Source organism: Centropristis striata, chromosome 20, assembly GCF_030273125.1.
Source record: "Centropristis striata isolate RG_2023a ecotype Rhode Island chromosome 20, C.striata_1.0, whole genome shotgun sequence".
Taxonomy (NCBI): domain Eukaryota; kingdom Metazoa; phylum Chordata; class Actinopteri; order Perciformes; family Serranidae; genus Centropristis; species Centropristis striata.
Window position 1 is genome coordinate 18,742,953 of NC_081536.1, and position 24,147 is coordinate 18,767,099.

Genomic DNA, 24,147 nt, shown 5'->3' on the forward strand with positions numbered 1-24,147 from the left:
AGGCAACACCACTGATGAGAAGATACTTGTGCATGTGTGTTAGTACACAAAAATGTGTGTGGGTGTGTGCACTTCGCTTCAGATGCTCAGACACTGTGGTCAGAGGCTGAGTACTCACACCACCTAGTGGCACTGAGGTCCTGTATCATTCTGCCTTCAGAGCAAACAGCAGGAAGATGAAAAGATGAGCAATATTTACACCTTAGGACTAATCACCCATTCAGACTTCAGTCACAACAAAGCAAGCATGAGACAACACCAAACATCAAAAAGGAGTCACATGGAGTTAAAGAGGTAATTTTTGCTGCAGTAAATATCCCAATAAACACCACCACCAGAGAAAGAACATAACAGATCATGAAAAAGTAAAACAGCCTGAGCACAGAGGAGGCAGGGCTGAAAAGACAAATGAGGCAAGCTAAAGAAAAAATGCATCCACAGACGCAGGGTGATGAAAGGATGATTGTGGGAAAGCTGCAACATTCAGTTGTAGTTCACCCCTCAGGCAGCGCAGCTTCACCGAGAGGCTTTTGATTGGCAGGTGAAGAACGTTAATCCCGTGTTCTGCATCCCTTTCTCCCTCACTCTTCCCTCTGCTCTCCCTCATGTTCCCTCTCAGCGGAGGACATGTTATCAATCTTGTAAACCTATAGGAAGCGCTGTGTTTTTCTTCCTCATGTTTACCCCTATCCACCTCCCTGCCATTGATCATCACAGAGGGAATGCACTCTGCCTTTGACTTCCTAGAACTGAAGAACTGTCATGTATAATGTATAGAGGTGGATAAAAGGCAAAGGTGCCTGTCATCTACAGAGCGGCTCTTTGGAATTTAAATCTGCCCTACCACCTCGGTCTAATCATATATTTGCATGTGGTGCAACGAGACATAAAAACATAATAACATGTTACTTGTGCACTGTTTACCGAATGTGTTGCTTGACAATTCCAGACATTTCAGATTCAAAGGCTGCATTTGTCCCTGCTTGTTGTATCACGGTTGACACAGCTGTCGTCTGTGTGGAATCAGTGTTGCCAGATAGTATTTCACTACATTCCCCAGGCTCCCCGAGCTATTTGTAAGTTTGACTCTCGGCTAGCAACTGCAACAAGAATCTTTTGTTTCCATTATGCAGCAGTCAGTCAAGCTGAGGGGCCGTGTCCACAAACTGTCACCGCTGAGTGCTGTTAAGTATACCGACCACGCTTTGGACTCTCACTCCATCCCAGCCAGTTTGTCGAAGATGAGAAAGAAACGGGTTGTGCACACACCCACATACACACAAACACTCACACACGGTGACATCCCTCAACACACACTCTTTCACTTAAAGCCTTGAAGGGTTACAGGCACAGAGGCAAGCCAGAATACAAAGTTAAGCATTCAGTGGCTGACACATGCAGGAATACCAAAAGGAGACTTAACATCACTTCTGTTAGGTGTAAAGTGTTCACCTCCCATACCACTGAACCCATAAAAAAGTTCAACCAACAAGTCTGTGAAATGAAAGAAATCATTCCCGTTTTAACAATTCAAGGAAGAAAAACACATAGGGGGTTTACTGAAAGTAGCAACTGTTTTTTTTTTCTTTTTGAGATACAACTATTTACATGTAACCAAAGACAATGTCCTTGAAACGGGTACAAACATTTTTTTTCCTCTTCCTGCGACTTGTTTTTCCAAATGACAACTCAGAAATATTGTATAAAATAAAAATATCAGCTTCAGGGAAAAAAGTAGTCTAAGCATTTTTAAATGTCCATCAACCTCTATGTACAGGAGTATTTACATTCTAAAATTCCATTCGAGACCAGAATTTTGCAAAGTAATTAACAGTAAACACAGTTGCAACCATGTTCACTGCAGCCCTACGAAACCAGATAAAACTAATCTGCTTATACAGGTATGGCTGTCATTCAAATCAGTGATCGTACATGTGAGCAGTACAAAGACAGAGGCGAGTCGAAGGTTCTTGTGCATCATTACAGGTAAAATGACACCACAAAAGAATAAATAAATGGGAGCTTAATGAATGTTGTCAAATGCAGACACATCATGGTACAATGAGAGTAAAAACATGAAGCTACAAGTGGCTGGACACACAGAAACATGGCGCCATCAGGAAACCCCCCACATCCATTAACACGGAAAATTAAAAAAAAAAGACATTAGCTAATTTATTAAATGCTGCAAGTTTGTTAAAATTTAGCATTTTTAAGTTGAATCCATAACTCACCTAAATCTGTCACATACATGTAATTATGTCCAGCCACTGAGCTGTGTCACATAGGATATAGTCTAATGAAATATGATGTGAAACTTCAGACACAAATGGCATCTCACTAGGTAAAGACTTTGCATTTACAAAAGGAGGAGAAAGCATTAAATTAAATACATTTTTTCAAAAATTAACTTCATTACAAATTCAAAAGGAAGCACAACCATCAATTATTTGAGTAATTAATCACATCTGTTATACCTGTGAGTTTCAATGCATACTGTAATTACATACTCTTGAATTAACTGGAATTTAAATAAGCTAAAAAAAAAGTAAAATATGACCAAATTGATAATGGGTGAAAAGGAATCCAAAATTCATAATAGCATGTCATTTCCAAGTGTCATTATCAGTCAAATAAAGGGCATCCTATCAGAGTCTGTGTGTCATTTCTTTAAAGAAATTCAGAATTCAGTTGATAAAGAAATGCCCTAACAGAAAAAAGAAAAATCTAAAAACAGATAAGAACACCACCGCGACTTGCTAACTTGCACGGTGTACAAAATTAACGGGCACAATGAGAACATAAAAACCAAAGATTTAAAAATACTCTCCTTCTCTTTAACATTCAAGCCAACTGCAAACATTTCGGTAAATGGATGTATGCATTCAAAATCATTCCACACGAGTTTACAGAGATATCATTCTAACATCCATGAAAAATGATTGTTTTTCATGCTAATCAATGATTTCACCCTTGGCTTTGATGTGGATGAGTAGAGATTAAAATGTAATGATCCATTAAATTTAATTCGGAGGTTCACACTGCAGCTAAGAGACCAGGCAGCGGGACAGGAGACTCCACCTCAGTGGCCTGGGACTGTCAAACCTGGTGGGACGTTTCAAGAAGAGGCCTGCTTTGAGTCCATCTTCACATTTGACATTCCACACAGGATTTTGAAAGTTTAGCCAAGCCTCTGCCTGATTCCCAGCAACCTGAGGATGAATCTTCTGACTCCGAATGTGGCGTTAGTTGAGTGGAACTGAAGGAATTTGCATGTCTGTCAGCTCGCAGGGCTTTGGTTCAGGCTGTGCTCCAGAGAGGGAGTGAAACTTTTATATTTGTGTGTTCACACGCCTTTATCGGTAACAGTTCAGAATGATCACAGCATTGGGTGATCCGGTGAAGTCAAAGGAATGCTGCAGAGTCTCCAATGACCCCTTGTGGCTCCTGTCAGGTAGGGAGCAGCAGAATAGCCTAGGATCCCTTTAATGTGCATTCCCTGTCTGGCTGTCTGTTAACAGTGCTCCAGGTAGTCGATGACCCGCGAGATGGACTTCTGTCCCGTGGTGCCCATCGCACACTGTGTGAAGACAGAAGATGAAAAACAAAAACAAAGAGTGAGAGGGTGCTACTGTATTTGTGAGGTCTTGAGGCAGAGACAGTGAGGATTTTTGAGCCTCAGTTCAGTTCAAAAGGCGATATTTATGAAACAGATGGTTCCAGTCTTCAGCTCTGACAGGATGAGTCACTTTCAAAGCTGCTGCAAGACGCACATCTGTGACTGTAGTTTAATATTAATGCTTGACTTATTTTTAAATTATCCTTAATACCAGTACTTGAATTACACTGCCCGGAAACGCAAGAATCACATTTCATTGATAACAATTTATTGGTCACATTTCGTATTATAATGGCACATTACCACCAGAGTAGCTTTGTAGAAGCCAAGTGCCACTAGAGGCTGTGCAAGTGATTTTAGACTTGCTAAGGAGTGATTGAGAAATATTTTAAATGAGCGACAATCAGAGAGCCTTTTCACATATTGGTTTTTACAACCATTTTAGACATTATTCATTCTTCAATTTCTGCCTTGGGGAAATAAATCGAAATAAAAGCTTCCATTTTCATCCAATTTCTAATGTTTTCTCAAAAGGAGCTGTAAGAAGGTGCAGAAAAGGAGAGCAAAAACTTTATTGTATTTTAAACTAAAAGGAGATGTAGAAAGCTGGTCTTCAGAAATGTGTATTTGATCTAGGCTTTTGAAACTTCAATACAATTTGCCTGGAGCTATGATTGCATCAGTATTTTTAGGCGTTTTTTTTTAAAAGATACCTCTGTGAAAGTGATGACTCATCCTTAAGAAGGAAATCAATTCAAGTATAACACCATGGTTCAGTTGTAACATGGTTTGTACAGGTTTTTTTTGAGTAAAATTAAATTAAAGAACCGTCAAGGTACCTAAACCAAAAAATGTCCGGTCTCTCAAAGTCTTTATTATCACATGAGTGATTGTGTAGACAAAGCAACAGATTATGTTGAAAATCAACCATTTCTGAAGGAGGAAATTAACATTTTAGCATATTCCTAGCTTTGAAAACAATGTTTAAAATGAAGTATTTTCAACATTTGTATGAATCCTGTTTTATGGTGTATATCTTGTGTCTTGTATCAAAACTGTGAAAGCACCATCATGTATCGCTGATAACAGAAGGTTTGTCTTGACAGTCATACTCACAGTGAGGTTCATGAAACTCAAGAACTTCTTCAGCATTTCTGTCATGATGGAGAAATCCCCTTTAGGTAGATGCTCTCTCACAGTAGTCACATTTATCTGAGAGAGACAGATTCAGATTGGTGAGCAACGACCACAAAAAACATTCTTAAAATCATATTGTGCATGTGTCTGATCCTCTCACCTGGCTTCCCTGGCAAAGGCAGCCCAGCAGCAGAGCAGTGTAGGAGGCAACAATACTGTCCTCCATATGCTTGCCCGCGTGCTGCAGAGCTGCAGCAAACACAAGGGAGACACAAGATTCACTATTACAGATAGTAATACACTGCCTCTTTTGGAGAAGAAGGTTTAAAACTCTCGAGACAAAAACTGCTGCCTAGAAATGTTGGCTGGAAACATCCCTGTGAGAAGAACTTTGTCTGTAGCTGTAATTCACTGCTCAGTTACTCAACAGCCTGCACTGTGGCTAATACCTTCAGGGAAAGTCACTTATAGTGCCAATAAGTCCTGATTGTTTTACTCTGCTTATTGGTGGCCACATTAAGTGGAACAAAAAAGTAAACATGTTTACATTTCTCAACTTCGAAGTAATTTATATAGCACTTTTTAAAACACTAAGGATGTCACAATACCTGAATTTAGTAGTCTGTACCAATACCAGTGAATTTCATGATTCTCAATACCCAATTTGTTTTCACAAAAACAAAACAAATTTCATTCTTCCTACGAGAGATGGTATGAAATACCTGAATAATAATCAACTCTGGCGGTCAACCAGAGCTCGTGGAACCTTCAATCACCCTTCTACTCTGCTTTCTGTCAGTTTCTCTCTTTTCTTTCTTCCAGTGCAGAGCAGAGAGAATGGTGCAGTGAAGACTTGGCAGACTGCTAACTAGTTGGTCTTGCTTCCAATATTAGCTGTTCTGTTTCAACTATGAAAAACTGTGCATGCGGGCTGAAATTCACCCGTGGTGTACTGCCAGGATTAAAGGAAAGCGCCAGTCTCTCTCCGTGTCACGGTACGCAGAGCTCGAATCATTTGGCAAACTTTTATCTGGGGGTGAGTGGGGAGCTCCGTGCGCTGTGGCGTAGAGGGACGCTCGGCATCCTTGGTTCCCTACTGTATCAGTGGTAATGTAGAAAAACAAGTACTTTCGAGCTTTCAGAAGCTATGCATTGACTTGGTATTGGGTCTCCCTAATACACAGCTGCAAAGTAAGCAACACATGAGAAATATAAATTAAGTAAAAATACACTGCAATATAAAAAACACAGCACAATGAGGGAAAGACCAAATTAAAATTAACCAAAAAATAACCCAGGGAAGAGAATTTACTATAAAATGGCTTGCCTATACAGATGGTTTTTAGAAGATGCTTAAAAACATTCCAAAAATTCAGCAAATCTGAGAGGGTTGGTACTAGAAAAGGACACTAGGACCCCCTTTCGCTTTGAAGTTGGAGCAGGGAATGGATAAAAGGCAGAGATGTGAGGATCATAGTGGTCAGGAAGTCGGATGATAAATGGGGAGATCAGAAATGTAACTGGGAGCAAGGTCATCCAGCACCTTATATGTAAATCAACAGCATTTTGTAGTTTATTCTGAATTTTACAGGAAGCAAATTCATAGCTGCAAGAACAGGAGTAATGTGAGATCGACATCTAGTTCTAATTAAAGGGCCGGTAGCTGCATTTTGAATCACATGAACAACATATCAATGCAGTATATGAGCTGTTTTCTATACAACATAAAAAAGATTCAGTTGCAGAGAAATAATGGGAGTATTCGGGCTGCAATGAATCATTTATTCTTAGCATGTTGATCTGCCAATTACTTTTTCAATACATCAAGTGCTTTCTACAATATCAGAAAATGGTAGAAATACATCAGCTCAGAAACTAAAAGTACCTAATGTTGCATACATTTTACAATGACTGAAATTCAATTAATTTAAGTTTGTAATCACTTATTGATCAATTAATAAATTGCTTCAGTTCTATTGGGTATAACCTCTTTAGAGGCTTTGTAACCCAGTAGTATACTGCAGTTTTATGAAAGAAAGAAACCCCACCCTGCCGCCTCTAAATGCTTAAATGTAATTAGCTGAGAAGCAAAAATATAATTAAGTTGTTGCCACACAATAATCTTTGCTGCAACATTAACCACATTTATCTGGATTATGATTTTAGCCAGAGCTAAAAACAGCTTCTCTGCACACAGACAACTTCAAACACGCACAAACGTCTACCTTTATTTAGATCCAGCTCTTCATCCTCCTCCTCTTTCTTCTCGTTGTCTTTCTTCTCAGTTTGGCTGTCGTTGGTTTCGGCTGCCACCCACTGGATCTCTCCTGACGTCTCCTGCCATTCTCCGCTTTGGTCCAATGCCGGCTTGGGCGCCTCGCTGATGAGGTCGTCAGTCTTTGCCTCAGCCAGGATGGCAGCGCGCTCCCTCTCCAGGAAGAGCTACAATTTAGAGAGAAATAAACAGATGTGACCTCTAAACACAAACTTTTTAATTGGAGCCAAGTAACAGTAGATTTTTAATAATTTAAACGGGAATAAAGAGATGGCAATTAAACCAGTTAGCCAAGGTATTCTCCTTCATGGTGAGGTTAGAAAGCAACCGGCTATGCCAAAAACTCACTTGACAGTGGAATGTAATTTTAAAATTAATCACTAGTTTACTCTCAAAGGCCCCTTTCAGGCTTTCAGAAAACGTTGCACTAATGAGTAAGCAGGGACGAGGAGTTTGGTTAAAGTAATATCAATAATGAAGCAAAACAGTAATAAAATGACATTTTTATCTTAAAATTCAAATCCAAAAATTATTGATTTAAACTTGCTCATTACTTTGTGTTCATGCTGTCAAATATTTGCAACTTCAAGTTTTACTTAAAATGCACTCAAAGGTACAGCTTAAGTTTGTGTGGAACGAAGATTGCAGAAAATTGAAATGATACAGCAATATATATCAAATCCATAATCATTAATGTATTAGAGCAATGTTTCAACTATTAACCCTCTCCCTGAGACAAACCTGTTTATGCAATACAAAGTGTTCTTTGAACAGAAAAAACATTGATTTTTTTTTTCTCATGACTGCTGGTCCCAAACAGTTTCTGCTCACATCCTTATTTCAAAAAGAAACCATGACAACAAAAAAAAACTGTAGCCAAGACATGACGGACCACAATGACTGCTGAAATATTTATTAATGAATCTTGGCACAATTCCTACCTGCACCAGTGCAGCCAAGGCACCGGAGGGTTTGGGCTTGACAGCCCCATCTCCCTGAGTCTCAGCTGTGCTTGGCGGTGCTGACGCTGGCGCTGTGTCGGATTGTGTTGGGTCAGCAGGCTGCATCAGGCTGTCTTCCAGACAGGCGTCGTCGACTATGTACTCCATGTCCACCAGACAGTGGCGGTTTCTGGAGCTATACTCCACAAGGTTAATTAGTAGACCCAGACCCTGGTGTACAAAACACAATGCACAAATAAGACACATAGATACACACGGGCACAAAAATACACAGGTTTGTTGAATATCTTTTCAACAACTATGTGCCGTGTTTTGGTTCAAGAGTGCCTTACCAGTACTCGGACATCGAAGCGCTGCTCCTGGGGGATGTAGCGTGGAACTCGGAGCACACAATTCAGAGCAGTTACAGTCAGCTGTTCCTGCTCACCTGTCTTAGTGCTTCCCCACTCTGCAGATAAAATAATCAGCATTATTAACCTCTGGTCATACTAGCCAATACCCTGTTAAGCACCTGAAGGCTGAATGATACAGTTGAAGTCTATATGAGCACATAAATGAGTATGGCTGAACCAAATGTTGTTGTCAAACAAAATCCTTTATTTAAATAGAGTGACTCATCGGATTAAATGAGTTGATCTTTTTTCTATTAAATCAACTTAATTGAATGATTTATAAATAAATAACATTTGGAGTTATTGGAAATGTTTGAATCCAGAGTCAGAAACAATCATACACAGCCACCACTGGAATCCAATGAGTACAATACTAATATAAGAGTAGCATTATACATCTGCAACTGTGCAGAAACACTGCATTTAAACAGACTGTGTACAAAATGAAAATTTGTGCAGCATTCAAACATTGCTTTAGAATTGAAGCTTCAAACCCACTCATTACAGCAGTATAAATAGGAATATAGTCAAAATCTGATACTACACATCACTATTGAAAAAGTATGCAATGTCATGTAAAACATAATCAAACTGCTGTAATGCAATAAATTGTGCTTCATTGTTATGCAACACATCAAAAATCAATAAGCCACGATGCTGAGTCATTGCCCAGCTCTTAATACCCAGAAATGCCGGATAAAAGCAACAACCACAGAACAAAGGCAAAACAAAAGCAAAGGCAAAAAATTCAAAGCAGTAAATGAGAGTACCATTGTCGTGGGTAAGGTTGAGCAGCACTCCGATGATGGCCCTCATGCAGTCCTCCACAGCCTTGCCCACGTTACTGAAGCTGCAGTGGGGCAGTGCTGCACCCGACGATGACAGAGAGCTGTTGTTTAACGCCCTGCTGTATCGCTGAATCATGTCCTCACAGTACCGCAAAGCTCTGGTCAAAGTAAGAAAATCAAACTGATGAGAGAAATGTTCTATGGCAGAAATTAGGTACATGTTATTACATACAGTAGTGTTCAAAATAATAGCAGTCCAATGTGACTAACCAGATTAATCCAGGTTTTTAGTATATTTTGTATAGCTACATGGCAAACAAGGTACCAATAGGTGCAGTAGATTCTCAGAAAACCAACATTTGTGATATGCATGCTCTTAAGGCTGTGCAATTGGGCAATTAGTTGAAAGGGGTGTGTTCAAAAAAGTAGCAGTGTCTGACGTTGACTTTTACAATCTCAAAACTATTTTGTACAAACTATTTTGTTTCCTAGGATTTAGCAATCCTGTGAATCACTAAACTAATATTTAGTTGTATGACCACAGTTTTTTATAACTGCTTCACATCTGTGTGGCATGGAGTCAACCAACTTGTGGCACCTTTCAGCTGTTATTCCACTCCAAGATTCTCGAACAACATTCCACAATTACATTTCAAATCAATTTACATTTCTTGGTTTTGCTTCAGAAACAGCATATTTGATGTAACCCCACAAGTTCTCAATTGGATTAAGGTCCGGGGATTGGGCTGGCCACTCCATAACATCAATGTTGTTGGTTTGGAACCAAGATTTTGCTGGTTTTCTAGTGTGTTTGGGGTCACTGTCTTGTTGAAACACCCATTTCAAGGGCATGTCCTCTTCAGCATAAGGCAACATGACCTCTTCAAGTATTTTGACATATGCAAACTGATCCATGATCCCTGGTATGCGATAAATAGGTCCAACACCATAGTAGGAGAAACATGCCCTTATCATGATGCTTCACTGTCTTCACTGTGTACTGTGGTTTGAATTCAGAGTTTGGGGCTCGTCTCACAAACTGTCTGCGGCCCTTGGACCCAAAAAGAACAATTTTACTCTCATCAGTCCACAAAATGTTCCTCAATTTCTCTTTAGGCCAGTTGATGTGTTCTTTGGCAAATTATAACCTCTTCTGCACATGCCTTTTTTTTTTAACAGAGGGACTTTGCGGGGGATTCTTGTAAATAGATTAGCTTCACACAGACGTCTTCTAACTGTCACAGCTCTTACAGGTAACTCCAGACTGTCTTTGATCATCCTGGAGCTGATCATTGGCTGAGCCTTTGCCATTCTGCTTATCCTTGCATCCATTTTGATGGTTGTCTTCCGTTTTCTGCCACGTGTCACGTGATGGTTTTGCTCTCCATTTTAAAGCATTGGAGATCATTTTAGCTGAACAGCCTATAATTGTTTGCACCTCTTAATAAGTTTTCTCCTCTTAGGCCACCTGATTCACACCTGTTTTTTCACAAAATTGATGACCTCACTGATTGAATGCCACTGCTATTTTTTTTGATCACACACCTTTCAACTAATTGCCCAACTGCAAGAGCGTGCATATCATGAATGCTGGGTCTTGTTGGTTTTCTGAGAATCTACTGCACCTACTGGTACCTTGTCTGCCCTGTAGATATAAAAAATATACTAAAAACTTGGATTAATCTGGTTAGTCACATTGGACTGCTGTTATTTTGAACACTACTGTATATATTCATCAAAGCTTCATCAAATCCAAATTTGCTGATACTTATTTATTGGCTCTGTTGCTAACACTTATGGTAATCAAGGATCTAGTTGTGTTGTGGTGTATTAGTGTAAGTCTGTGCTTTACTAATTATTCCTTTGCTTCAATAAGATGATGATGTTTTCATGAACAGACAAAAAAAAGACCCTGAACTGGCCTGAAGACACTGTTCCATATGATTGGTACAACAGTGTTGCAAAAAGTACAAAGGTAAACTGAATGAACTGTTGTTATATTAGTCAGTGTCTCAGTATGTCTCTGTGTCCAGTCAATAATAGCTCCAAGCTGTATCTGGTGCTCACCTGGCAGAGGAGACGATGAGTTGTGAGTCTTTGTAGGCAATCAAGTAACCCTGGTTTTCTGGGTTCTGCACTGTCACCTGTTGGCAGAAGATGAAAGAGAAACAAAATCAATACAGGGGAAAGTACATTGAAAGGCTTGAAAAGGAGTCAAGAAACAGAAAATGGCAGGAGACCCTTTTGTTTCGTTCAGGCTTTTGATCAGTGATGTTATGTGAGATAGTTGATAAGAAACTGATTGTTTTTCTAACCCAAGCCTTTTTTAAAGCTGACAATAAAAGTTACCATCCACCTCACAATATTAATTAATCTTGTCCTTGTCACTAGTGTATGACTTTTTGTGATGTTTTCAGTACTTACACTTTCAAGTACTCTCAGACACCGCTCAGCCCCCCATAAAGACGCCACAAGGTTCTCCTTGTCATCCTCTTGGCTCAGGTTCTGCACACACTCTTTAACTGTGACAACACAAAAACACAAGCTACATGATTATAACATATCCTGACAAACACATGAAAAGTTAACAGCTATGACATTTGAACTTGGGAAGAAGATCTTTGAACATATACACAAGTAGAGAGACTTGCATCCCACACACCAACCTTTGTCTACAATATGGTCCAAACCGCCCAGCAGTCGCAGTTCTTCTTTGAACCAATCCCCGGCTCTCTTGGAGGTTAGAGAGAGTAACGTCTCCATGGCAAGGTGGCCCGTCTACAACAGGAAAAAAACAGTTTTGGCTTCCCATGATTGTTTAAAACAACATAACCGAGATAAAATGATTATTGTGCCGTGTTCCATGTCTCAATAATGTTCTCAGTTTGTCTTGCATTATAAAGACATTGCATAGTTTCCTTTACAGCATTGCCCGTTCTTGCTGAATTTTTAAGGAATTTGTTTAATTAAGTTTCCCAAAATGGCAAATATGTGTATCAGGGTTTTCAGTAAGTTGTGGCAGTGCACAAGAACATATCAAATTATTTTTTGTCAAATTTATTTATATAAATTATTTTTATATTACTTATTTAAATGTGTATTTGTTTTTTCATCTGCTTTTTAATTTTAGTTTTTAAATTTTCTGATTTGTTTTTCAATAAAGTCAAGTGAATCCACTGATGACTAAAGTATTTTTCTGTTGAATGTATGTATGATTATAAAGTCAATGAAAAAATTAAATTAAATTAATAAATAAATAAAATAAATTTTTATGATCTCAATATTGATCACCTTTTGGCATGAAACCTTTTTGCCCACTGGACAAACCTTAAATCTGTCATTGTAATGAGAACATGAGTACATTTGAATAATTATTTAATAATATTGGCATGGATACCTGCATTACAAAATGTCCGTTTAATTATCATCACTTTTAAATAACAGGGCCACACAAAAACATTAATGCATTCATTGGATCAATTAATTTTTGACTGTAGAAACATCAGTGAAGTTCAGAGTAATCCTAATGGGAACACCTGTTATTCTGAACTTTCATATATTAAAACTGTGATGTTCAAGGATCACAGTCACTATGATGAGCAGGTCTACATGCAACCATTCTTTAGAGATTACACAGTCTATTTTCAACAAACAGGTGCTTAGTCATTTTTTAGAGGAACAAGGGGAGTAAGAGAGAGTGTGCTACATTAAAACAAAATTAGATGACATTAACATTTCATGCTCAATTTGAAAAATGAGCCTTTTACTAAAAACGTTTCTAATGAAACTACTAAACTATTTACAAAGTTTTGCTTGTTAAAGAAATAGTTAGTTGTTTGAACTGAGGTTCATCCAGAGGAGATGCTCTACTGTTATATGTTCTATTCCATTATTTAAAGACACAACCCACCGTGATGTTTTCCAAGTCAAGGTGCTTGTTGTGCACAGTCTCACACAGCTTCCTGATCTTCTCCTTGACCTTTTCCACCTCCTTTGCAGTGAGCTGATCCTGGTGGGCTGAGTAGTCCTGGTCCAGTTCCAGCAGCTTGATCATAAGCTCCAGACAGGCCCTGTCCAAATCCATGTTAAGACGATCCCGACTCAGAATGTACATCAGGGAAGCCGTGCACAGACCAAGGTTCTGATAGAATGACATAGAAAAGATATTAGAAAAGTGGTGCAAGTGGTGCAGACAGTGCAGGGAATACAGAGTTGAGACATGGTGGTCAACTCAGTGAACCTGCTGGAAACATCTGACTGCCTGCCCACTATCACTACAGCAGTCTCTGAGAGGGCAAACAGTTGTGTATGCACCAATGCAACCAAGGGATGTTCTCACTAGAATTACTACACTAAGAAAGGGATACACTTCAAGGATAACTGAAACTGTTCAGAAAACCGAAAATGCTTCAATATGATAATAAAAAAATAAATTATGCCTTAAACATCCTCTTCATTAGCAAATACTGCTGAGCCCAAAACAAACATGAGCCTCCTTAGATTTAGTGTACTTAAAGCTGCTCTGTAACATGCTAATCACACTGCAGATCACTGTTAACTACTAAAAGCTTAAGACAATTTAGCAACACAGATGCCAGTAGGGACTAATACCGCAGGTATGCATGTCTTGTCAGAAAAACATCAAGCCAAAGACCATTAATGCATTGAAAAACGTGGGCATTTGTTTTTGAAAACTAATCTTTTCCTTACATTACAAATAATGTGGATTATTTCCCTTACTGGAGTAAGTGTGGCATCTATCTGCATTTATTTGCTTTTGGGTTACTCATTAGCTAAGTGTACCTGCTAAAGTTCATGGTTCAAACTCGGGATGTTACAAGAACTGATGCTTTAGTACCAAGTCTATGCAAACATTCGCAAAACATTATAGGTGTACATGCTGCTCCAATCAAGCCAAGTGTTTGTGTTCTTTATCTTTTTGAGTTGTCAGAAGACTTAAACAGTAAGAGTTGTCAATGAAGTTTGCGTTCAAAGTGGATCATTAGGGATTAATAATAAATTGGCAAAAACCATCATATAAACAGTGCCATTATACGTCAAAAAGCAGTCATTTTCCTGGTATCGGTATCAATTACTACATTTCTGATATTGTGACATCTCTAGTTCAGACACCCATAAAATACCCTGATTCAAAGCTTTAGAACCGAACCATAAGAAAATACATTTCCGTCAAGGACAATGTGAACAACAAAAGCACTAAAAAGTGGCAAATATTTAACCATTTTATTCATGCTGTAAAAAAAAATAATAATGAGGGAATTGAATTGAAGAAGCAGGAGACAAAACCATTTTACTGACCGGGTGTTGTGGAGCATCACTGAGCATTTTGAAGACCTGTGCCACTTTCCCTCTGGCTCGCAGGTGCATCCTGAAACTGGGCATGGCACACCGCGTGGCCAGGCTGATTATACTGCAGCAGAGGAAGAAAGGCAGAGGAAAGAACGATTACAGAAATTCTGGGTCAACTATTTATTAGTCATAAGACTAAAATGAATGACTGAATGTAGCACAGCCTGCTTCCAAATCAGTACTACAATTTGTATTTTCTACCCCCAACATGCTCCGTTTTGTGTTTCTACTCCCTCTTTTCACCTTCCTCACTCGGCATGTGATTTAAGAAGAAGAGTCCATGCAGTTTTTTCTAAGTCAAGGTTGTCTCTCCTGAGTGGATTTCATTTTCACAGCAGAATGGATTTGTGCTTTATCAGACTACAGAAAAATAGGAGCTTTATCTCAACATATTACCCCACCAGATGGTGGAAAGAAAAGTGAGACGCATAAACAAAAACAGGGCAGACCGGAAAGAAAATATAGGTACACATACCGCCTCAATAGGGCTCATTATTGTTGTATGTATTTTTAAAAAAGTTTGCTTCAATAAAATAAAAATCACAAAAAAATGCTAGAATTGGATGAGTCGTACACAAAAAAGTACAAAAGCTGTTACAGTTAGCATACTGCATGTGACAAGACATTAGGGGGAAAAAACTGTTTATATTCTCTGCAGTCTCTTTAAACATCAACCTAGTATGACTACCTCCTGTTGCTATCATTATATTTGTTTTATTTTATTAGGGATCAAATTTCAAAGCTATGATCAACTAAAGCAGCTGTTCTTGTAATTGCTTTATAAATAGGCTGGGCTAATATGACGTGACATAAACAAATGTTAGTGACAGGTGCTTATACCATTCAATCAACCTACTGAGGTACTTGGCACTCATACAAATCAGTACCATCAGCATTCCTCTAGAATAAAATTCATGTCAGAGCAGAAAGAGCATCAAAGTGCTCCTATGTAGAACGGCACAAATTACACTTACCTAAGGCATCTTGTGTTGAGTGGCTGACTGCTCTTCAGCCCCGTCTCCAAGTACTCAAAGTCATCTGTGAACTCTTGATTCTCTCCGAACTCCACCACGTCATTGAAGTGCTTCACATGCTGCACCACCGTGTACAGCTGGTGGAAGGGGAATGGGGTTAATTACAGCTAATTGGGAAGCAGTGTATCTGTCCAGAGTCACAATTAACTCACACAAACACACATACACAAACACAGTAAGCGATTTGCTCCCATTGTTAAAGTCCTCTCCATTGGTTCCATTACCAGCCATAGCTGACTGTGCTAATACCTCTCATCAATATAAGCTCAGCATGCGAAGTCAAGGCCTGAGCCGCAGTTGACTCTGTATGTTTGCCAGTATCAAGAGTCATGCGGTTTGCGCACTCAGCATGACACAGGAAGGGAAACCCCGGATTTAAGATGACACCCGTTTGTAGTGACAGCTTAGCTGAAGCCATTTTACCTCAGGGGATCAGTGACTTACAGTCTGATCTGGGGCTGGAAGGCCCATCTGTAAATGACACAAACTGTAGGGTGGTTCAAATTAACAGCTACAGTCCTCTTTGCTACATCCAATCCACAAAGGTGTTGAAATAAAGAAAGAACTGAGCTTGATATGCATTAAATCTCATTCCCTGTACTGTATAACCTGCATCAAATGGGTAAATACAGTTGGCCGTTTATGAGAGAGAGAGATTCAACTCATAACTGCATTCAAAAAATGTAGTACAAACAGAACACAAATAAGCATCAAGCTGCAAAAGAAAGAGCCTCCCATCCCCCATTTCTCAGCAGACGTCTAAAAACATCTGTGTGCTCCGGACTCACCTCCTTGTGCTCCTTCCTGCATTTGAGTGCAGTGACAATATCCTGGTTGAGTCGTGTGGGGATGGTCTCTGACTTAATGACTTTGGGCGGCGGTGGAGGGGCTTTGAACAAGCCATCATCTTTATGGGAGTTGCTGTCCTTGCTGCTGCTCGATAAAATGGCCTGGAGGAAGAAAAGAGCCGGAGAAATGGGGCTCATACCAAAGTAACAAAATCTGCTTAACAACGTGTCCGCAAGATTTACCACGGCTGAATAGTCTGTTAAGCACACAAGTCTTTAATAAGTGTTGTTAACAGATGTCAAATGAGGTAGTGCAAAGTTAAAAACTACTTTTAAATCCCAGTTGCCACACTCTGATTAGCTTGTCTCTGAACAAACATTAATTTCCATGGGGGGAATTTAACACAGAATATACAAATAACCCAGGTTCACTTGTCTAGGAAAATAACATTGCGAGCAGAAGGAGACTAATTAGAGCAATTAAACATAACTGTTGACTACAACAAGACCGATAAACAATGTCCTGGGTTGTGGACAGTAAGGAACTGGGAATCCTATAAAGAAATGGTCCTAGTTATAAGCATTTTCTTAATATAATAGCCTATAATACCATTTCCCTGCTGTGTGTGAAATGGATGCATACATTTCAAATGATAACTTTAAACATCACAAATTCAGCCTTTTCACACACTGACAGTTGCCTTTATTGCACTAAAAGCCCACACAACTAAGCCAAACACAATACCAATAACTACTAAGAGAGCGATATCTTACCGGAGCAGTTTGAGATCGTGAAAGTGGAGGCACAGGTTCTTCAGGCTCAGGTTGGTTCCAGTGCCGAGCATTGTACACAGCTTTAGCAGGGGACTGAAAGGGAGTAAGAATTTAAGAAATGGTTAGTTATCTAAACGGAGACTAAGCATAACTACTGATATGTTGGTGCGTTCATTAATTTTACTGATGGATAGCTGCCAGCATTGCAAAAATCTTCACACACCTAAAACAATTGCCACTCATACATGAACTGAAGCTGGGTAATTTGGATCAAAAATCATATCTTAGTATTTCTTGGAATGGTGGTAAAAACACACACACTAATTATAAATTTATATATATATATATATATATATATATATATATATATATATATATATATATAAAAAGGTCATTATTAGCTTCCTTGCGATGCAGACTCTAAGGCAGGAAAAAACCTTGAGGTGTTTTAGGAAGCTTATTAAAATGTCCCACTAAATCCAGACAGAACCCTGGAGTGGAGAGAATTTGATCCAGCCAGCTATTGAGGACATAATGTAACTACTATTACTGCCTGTGTACAGGGATACTTGTAGGCAATTTGTAGGATTTGTGATCTGGTATAATTCCATTTTTTTTCTCTCCTGCTTAGAAAAAAAACACAGCTCTGCAAAGAACAATAAAAATGTAGGCAAATGTCGACACTGTGCCTCCCTCTATGTTGCAGGAGAACTTGTGAGTGAGAAGGGCTGTGCAGAGTGTAAGAGAGGAAAGATGAAACATTGCAACAGGTTTTACGGAAAAAACTATATTGATAACAGTATTGTCTTATCCTATATCTCATTTGAAAATATATATTAATATACATTACAAAGTCTACATACAACACTGACATGAACAAAGACTATGTAGAAACACTTCCGTGTTAATCTCCATAAACCATTCTAGCACAAATCTTAAGTTATTGTTGTGAATTATCACAACAGAACACATAAATATTGCATGCTGCAATCATGATGATAGACTAAGACAGCAGCAGCCTCAGTGTGGAGCACAACAGTCCCAAAGCAGCAAAAAGCAATTCCTGAAAATGACACATTGTGTGACTTAGTTGTATACTGCAAAGACAAAACGGAGTGTGGAGTTTTGTCAAGGATGTAGAAACAGTAAAACAAAGGATTAGGAAGACAGACCACAAATAACCCAAAGCCAATGGAAAACATGATCTAGATAAGTAGAGCAAATGTGGGCACAAAATGCCACATATCAAAGCTGAATAGTTCAGATAAATGTGAACATGACCTAGGCTTGATATTCAAACCCCCTTAAAACTGGAAAACCACATAGGGTGCATGTTACTGAACACACATTTAACCCATTTAGGTGTAGGGATGGGTACCAAATTCGGTACTTTTATTAGGTACCGACCGAATTCCCTACACACACAGACACACACACACAAATCACGGTTCGATACGTACCTCGGTTTTGAGGTACCAAAACCTAAATTTGCGTGTTGTTTATTTGCGTGTTTATGAATAATAACCAACAAATATATTTTGCCTCTCCAATTTCCACTCCAACACTTTAAGTCCCTCTGCCAGGTTTGCGCTGGTGTGCTGTTCATACATCGACCGAGTTTGCAGAACATGGCTCACCATGTTCCACTCAGGGGTGACGTTATGTGCAGTCACGCTTATGTAGCTCTCGTTAGCTCTGGATGTCGTGAGTGCTACTGCACATGCCTCTGACAAGTCCTGGATAACAATAGATTTAGCTTGCTCATACAGGTCCGGAATTATTTTTTGGCTTAAGTGCGGACACGAGGGTACTTCATAGCGGGGCTCAATCACCTTTAGTGTTTAAGACAGCGTATGGTCTGAGATCCTCTGCAATAAAAATGACGATGGCAGTCGTAATTGCTTTGGCCCGATCTGAATGGCCAGGGAGAGGCTGCCTGAATGCCAAAGTCAGCTGCATTTGAACTAAGGTCGAGGTTTTTCTTGTCGCGGTGATGTTTACACTCGGGTGGTGCCATTTCAGGTGCGTTAGCATGTTCGTTGTGTTTCCAGAAATGTACCCAATCTCTCTTAAACAATGTCAGCACACTGCCCTTGTTTTATCCACAAGTCTTTATCCGTCATAATACTTCACCAGGAAGCCAAAGTGCTCCCGCGCAGGAGACTTTAGAGATTTTATATATATATATATATATATATATATATATATATATATAGATAGAGATATAGAGATAGATATATATATATATATATATATATAGATAGATAGATGTACACACACACAACTAAATACATTTTTGTTTTCACTTGTTTTCCAGCCCCTTGCTCAATTTTTCTCTAATGCTTTGCCCTCTCACATTATCTCAGTCCATATTTAGACAGGCTGGGTATTCTGTTACGTAAATGTAATTAAAACATCAATACCATTAGGAAAATGCCTTTTCGAAGCAAAGCAGTATCAGACCTGAGATGAACACTGGCCAGGAGGTAGGTCACAAAGACAGGTGAGATGACAAAGTTTCTTTTGAGTAAAAGCAGGCAGTGTAAAACATATTTCTTGCATGCCGATATACCTTTTTGGGTCCACTGAAGATCTTTTTGGGTCCACTGCCAATGTCCTTGGATTTGTCATTTGGCTTCCCTGAGCGTCCTTTCTGCCCCTCAGTGCCGCCAGGACTTGAGTCATCAGAGAAGTCAAAAGCATCTGTTGGGTAGACCAGATTGTTGATGGGGAGACTAAAACGCCAATGTGTGAGTGGGTTGGACTTACATGGTTTAGCATTTGTTTAAGTTTGGGGGAAAAAGTGGATGTTTTGAAAGATATTTTTTCTGGATGAAAACATCAAGATACCAGTTTATTTATTGCTTTATAAATTATAGCTAAGCTCACCTGTATTGCTGCTGGCCTGGCTGTCCTGAGAGTCACTGGTATGAGGGCTATCCACACTGGAGCTCAGAGCAGCTAAGGCTGCAGCTGCCTTCTTGGCCTTCTTGTCTTTGGCCTTAGGGCTCTCTTCATCGCTGTCACTCTCGCTGAGGTCGTCAAAGCCAAAATACTTGATTTTGTAGCTACTCTTTCCGGCCATGCCACCTTCTGGACTCTCCTCATCCCCATGATCTTCTTTGTCCTCAAAGCCAAAAAACTCCAGCTTTGTCTCAGTCTTGGTCTTCTTGGTTTTTGTCTGGGTGGGTCTGAACCTGGGAACATGAGGATAATTATTGTCATGCTTGTTTTTGTATTTTTACTGGGAATGTGGAGAAGAGCAGGGAACTAGAACAGGACAAGCAAAACAAAAAATCACCCATTGAAGTTAAACAAAAGGAAAACAAGTACCCCATAACCTCTTAAAGTTGGTCAGCAGTTGAGAACAAAGACAAAGGTTGTCAAAACGATTCATACTTTGATAGCACTTCCTTAAAATGACACAATCTCCATTAATTATACATTAAATAGTATCGAAAATACAGAAACTATTAAAAAAAACATATCTACAATGAGATGTATCCAGTATTGTTATGTAGTTTATACTGGTATTAAAGTTAAAAGAAGTTACAAGGAACATTTGTGTTGGGTTTGCCAGCACCTGTAGACAAAACAGTTTCCATGAGCACCAGTTGGCTTTTGTAGACCCTATAAAAATCCATCAATATTAAATTGAGTGTTTTGTTACCAGGTAAAAGTTCTGTAGATTTGCTTTACATATTTGATATTGTGGCAGCCTTAATTAGTTCTATTCATCACTATTGTTCACTAATTAACTGATCCACCTCACAAAGAAAACTTTCCTGAAAATGTTCATGAAGCAACAACTTATAATTAAATTAACGAGAGCTGATGAATATCACAAACTAATTAACTAAAATGTTGAGATACAAATTCTGTCCGTATTAGCCATCCCAATAATTAAGAAAGATAGAGTGATTACCATTTTTTAAAAGGATTTTGAACACAACAAAGTATGCACAAATACTTAAGTGAATTACCTGGTAGGTTTGGGTGGTGGAGCATCTGACTTCTTCTTCATCTGGCCTGCATCACCAAGGTCAGCAGGGGTAGCTGGGGTGACCATTTCATCAATGCTCCGCTCAGTTGAGTCCTGGATGGTTACATTGCACACTGACAGACAGGAAGGGTGCAGAACCGTGTAGTCCCGTACCCTCCCACCACCCCTGCCTGGGGGCTTGGCTGCCGTTTTGGTTGCTGTTTTAGCATTGGCAGCAGTACTACTTGCACTGGCAGAAAGGACACTGTTGGGTTTATCTTGGGCACTCTCTTTTTCAGTGGACTTGTTGCTGTCATTTTCAGCAGGTTCAGAGGATGTTTTGTTAGGCTTGGTGGGTCGCTGGTATTTTTTGCAGTTTGAGGGCCTCAGAGTAAATGGGGAAGGGGGGATGTTGTCCACTGGTTCTGGTTGAGGGTCAGCGGGAGGCTCCAGCTCAGCCCTTTTATTTTCTTCCAATGGCAGTTCATCATAAGAGGAAGAGGTTTGAAAGTCTCTGCTACCACCTGGTGCATAAGTGGACAGTTTGATAGAGGTGACTGTATTAGTAGAGGAGGAGGAGATGGGCCTCTGGGGCGCTGAGAAGTTCTGATCAGCAGAGGGGACTGTGTTTGACAATGAGACATTGCATGCAGGCTTTTGGTTGCTATCTGGTGCACTTTTGTACCAGGACTGGTTATTTTTAAGAACCCTCTCTTCAGATGCTTGCTTGGCTGTGGATGGAGAAGAAAATACAGTAAACAGTTGTCTTTTTGACAAAAAGGATACTACACAGTTTGAGAGAATAGAAAGGTATGCTACACAAAGTAAATTAACTGTCAGGAGAATCAGTGGCATTGCTCGGTATGTTAGTCCAATTTATGCATTGATTACTTACTTGTGACTGTGGCTTTTGAGCTTGCAGAGCCCTGTGCCGGGGTAACAACAGTGGCTGCCCTAGCACCCTGCACTGCAGTCGTCTTTGTCACAGCCCCTTCACTGACTTCTGCCTGGGACACACTGTGAGAGGAAACGGTCTTGGACTCCTCATCGCTGTCAAACCCAAATGGGTCTTCGTCACTGTCGCTGTCCTCAAGCCTGGGCCTCTTGGACAGCTCAGAAACATCAGGTTTCAAAATGGGCCTTTTGGCTCCCAACTGAGCCTTGTAGGTGGTCTCCCCCCATTTGGTGGTCAGTGTGGGCTTCTTATTGTTGAAGACCTCGTCAAATTTCGAGTTAGCCTCCCCTCCCTTGCGGTTGTATGTTTTACCGAATCTGGATGTCATGTCGGTTGCTTTATGTTACATATTCCCTGCGAAGAGAAGCAGATAACATTCAACATGTCACTCTAGCGTTGAGTAAATCGTGCAAACGTCAACCAACGCACAGCTAGACTAATGTTCGTCTGACGGGAAATATAACGCTCCACATGCAGCATTGTGACGTTTTAAAATATTCATACATTCACATTCACACTAGCAAAGTTGGATTAATTAACTTGTCTTAAGATGGTAAGTTAGGTGTAAACTATTGGTTGATAGCACACACACCAAGTTCGCATGGCTAGTTAACGTTAGCTCGCTAGCTCAAACAGCAAAGCTTGCTTATAACATTGACGGCATATGTACGGCATATGTACAATACGATAAGAAGCTACAACGACTTGGAATAACTTTAGTAAAACTTTGACTCAAATGCATATCCTAACGTCACACTGACCGGACAGTTAACTTACCTACGTGTGTTGCCCCTAGCTAGGCCTGCTTGTAAAGTTACTATAAAGTTAGCCGTTAGCTTCAACAGTGCTAAACTATGCTAACGTTAGTCCCTGTTTACATTTCACACTTGACTGCATCAAATGTTGGAAATGCTGCATTTAGATATGATCAAGTTATTTAACACACATATCTGCATACATAGATTAAGGTTTGAAAATGGCTGTGAGTACAAAAGAACAGCAGCACACAGTGTTACCTTTCAACTCCGGCGACTAGCAGCTAAACGTCCGCTTGTTTTTTAGCCAGCCGGCTAGGCCTGAGCTCCCACACACACAAATCAAACGAGTAAAGTCCGTTTATCGCAGTAGAAACAACACTAGAAACACACCTCCAGCGTCAATATGTCCCGAGAGTAATGCTCGTTAGCAAAAAAAGGCGACCCACACGGAGCCGTCGCTAGTACAGTCTAAATATAGTGGATAATCCGCACTTTTTGCATTTTGTAGTGCTGCTGACGGCCATTAAAATATCCCCTCCCTCCTCGTTCTCTGGCAAGACCCCCATGTAGTGCGCCGCAAGCAACGAATTGGCCAATCAGCGGCGGGGAGGTTCCCCTGTGCTTTGAGCAAACGCCACTCTGATTGGTTAAAACGTGAAACCATAACAAACGATAGGGGGCGCTGGTGGTCCACATAAGTTGATTTAAACTTGAAGATTTGCCAACGAGAGATGGTACAGATAGTGTCGTCTGTTTGTAGCGTTCACCTCGGACTGAACAAAATGTTTCATTTTAAAAACGCCTTTATTTTTCCTAAAACTATAATCTAATATGCAAGGGACCTAATTTAGATATTTTTATTAATTTCCAAATATTAACTCATTGTCCTTCGGGTAAAATAAATAACGAATAATAAGTGTTTAAAGCTGTGGTTCACTCAAATCTGTTTGTTTTTTTATAGCGACATAGGGTCATTTGGACTGTTCAGCAAAAACTTTATTCGCATTTAACCAGGCCACGTTTTGCTGCAGTGTAAGTTGTAAATGTAAGTACAGTATGTGTTTTGTATATAATGTTTAAGTCATGAGTTCTACAAACTAATTTCCATTAATCTCCATCGTATTGGGAGTGGTGGCCAATACTGATATCTCAAAAATATTGGATTTGAGATAATGCAACTCATGTTCCCTAAGGGGCATTCATTTTGCTGAAATGATCTGCAAATGAGAAAAAAAAAGATCTTGTTTTTTAATTCAGGTTACTTAAATTAGGCTATTTCATGCTCAAGTCATTTTAATTCTGTTTACCATATT

At 39.6% G+C, this 24,147-nt stretch overlaps 1 protein-coding gene across 1 annotated transcript; it reads right to left on the reverse strand.

Annotated features, from left to right (window-relative positions):
* Window positions 1-1,686: 1,686 nt before the first annotated feature.
* On the reverse strand, window positions 1,687-23,366 carry wapla (WAPL cohesin release factor a). Its single transcript, XM_059359335.1, has 20 exons — window positions 23,093-23,366; window positions 22,017-22,430; window positions 21,123-21,852; window positions 20,029-20,336; window positions 19,712-19,842; window positions 17,140-17,232; window positions 16,366-16,527; window positions 15,518-15,654; window positions 14,493-14,604; window positions 13,084-13,314; window positions 11,840-11,951; window positions 11,598-11,695; window positions 11,241-11,317; window positions 9,156-9,331; window positions 8,326-8,441; window positions 7,973-8,203; window positions 6,982-7,198; window positions 4,917-5,005; window positions 4,736-4,831; window positions 1,687-3,580 (listed from the first exon to the last, which is right to left on the reverse strand). Exons 2-20 carry the CDS (start codon window positions 22,402-22,404, stop codon window positions 3,515-3,517), a joined length of 3,570 nt encoding a protein of 1,189 aa, XP_059215318.1. The 5' UTR covers window positions 22,405-22,430; window positions 23,093-23,366; the 3' UTR covers window positions 1,687-3,514.
* Window positions 23,367-24,147: the final 781 nt, after the last annotated feature.

What these genes read in the sequence shown, in the direction of transcription:
- wapla (XM_059359335.1), bottom strand. Translation starts at nt 22,404, where the DNA reads ATGACATCCAGATTCGGTAAAACATACAACCGCAAGGGAGGGGAGGCT. An exon ending in CACGATCTCAAACTGCTCCG is followed by an intron (nt 16,528 to 17,139) that starts GTAAGATATCGC and finishes TTCTTCCTCCAG; the next exon opens with GCCATTTTATCGAGCAGCAG. An exon ending in GCTTCGATGTCCGAGTACTG is followed by an intron (nt 8,204 to 8,325) that starts GTAAGGCACTCT and finishes TTTGTACACCAG; the next exon opens with GGTCTGGGTCTACTAATTAA.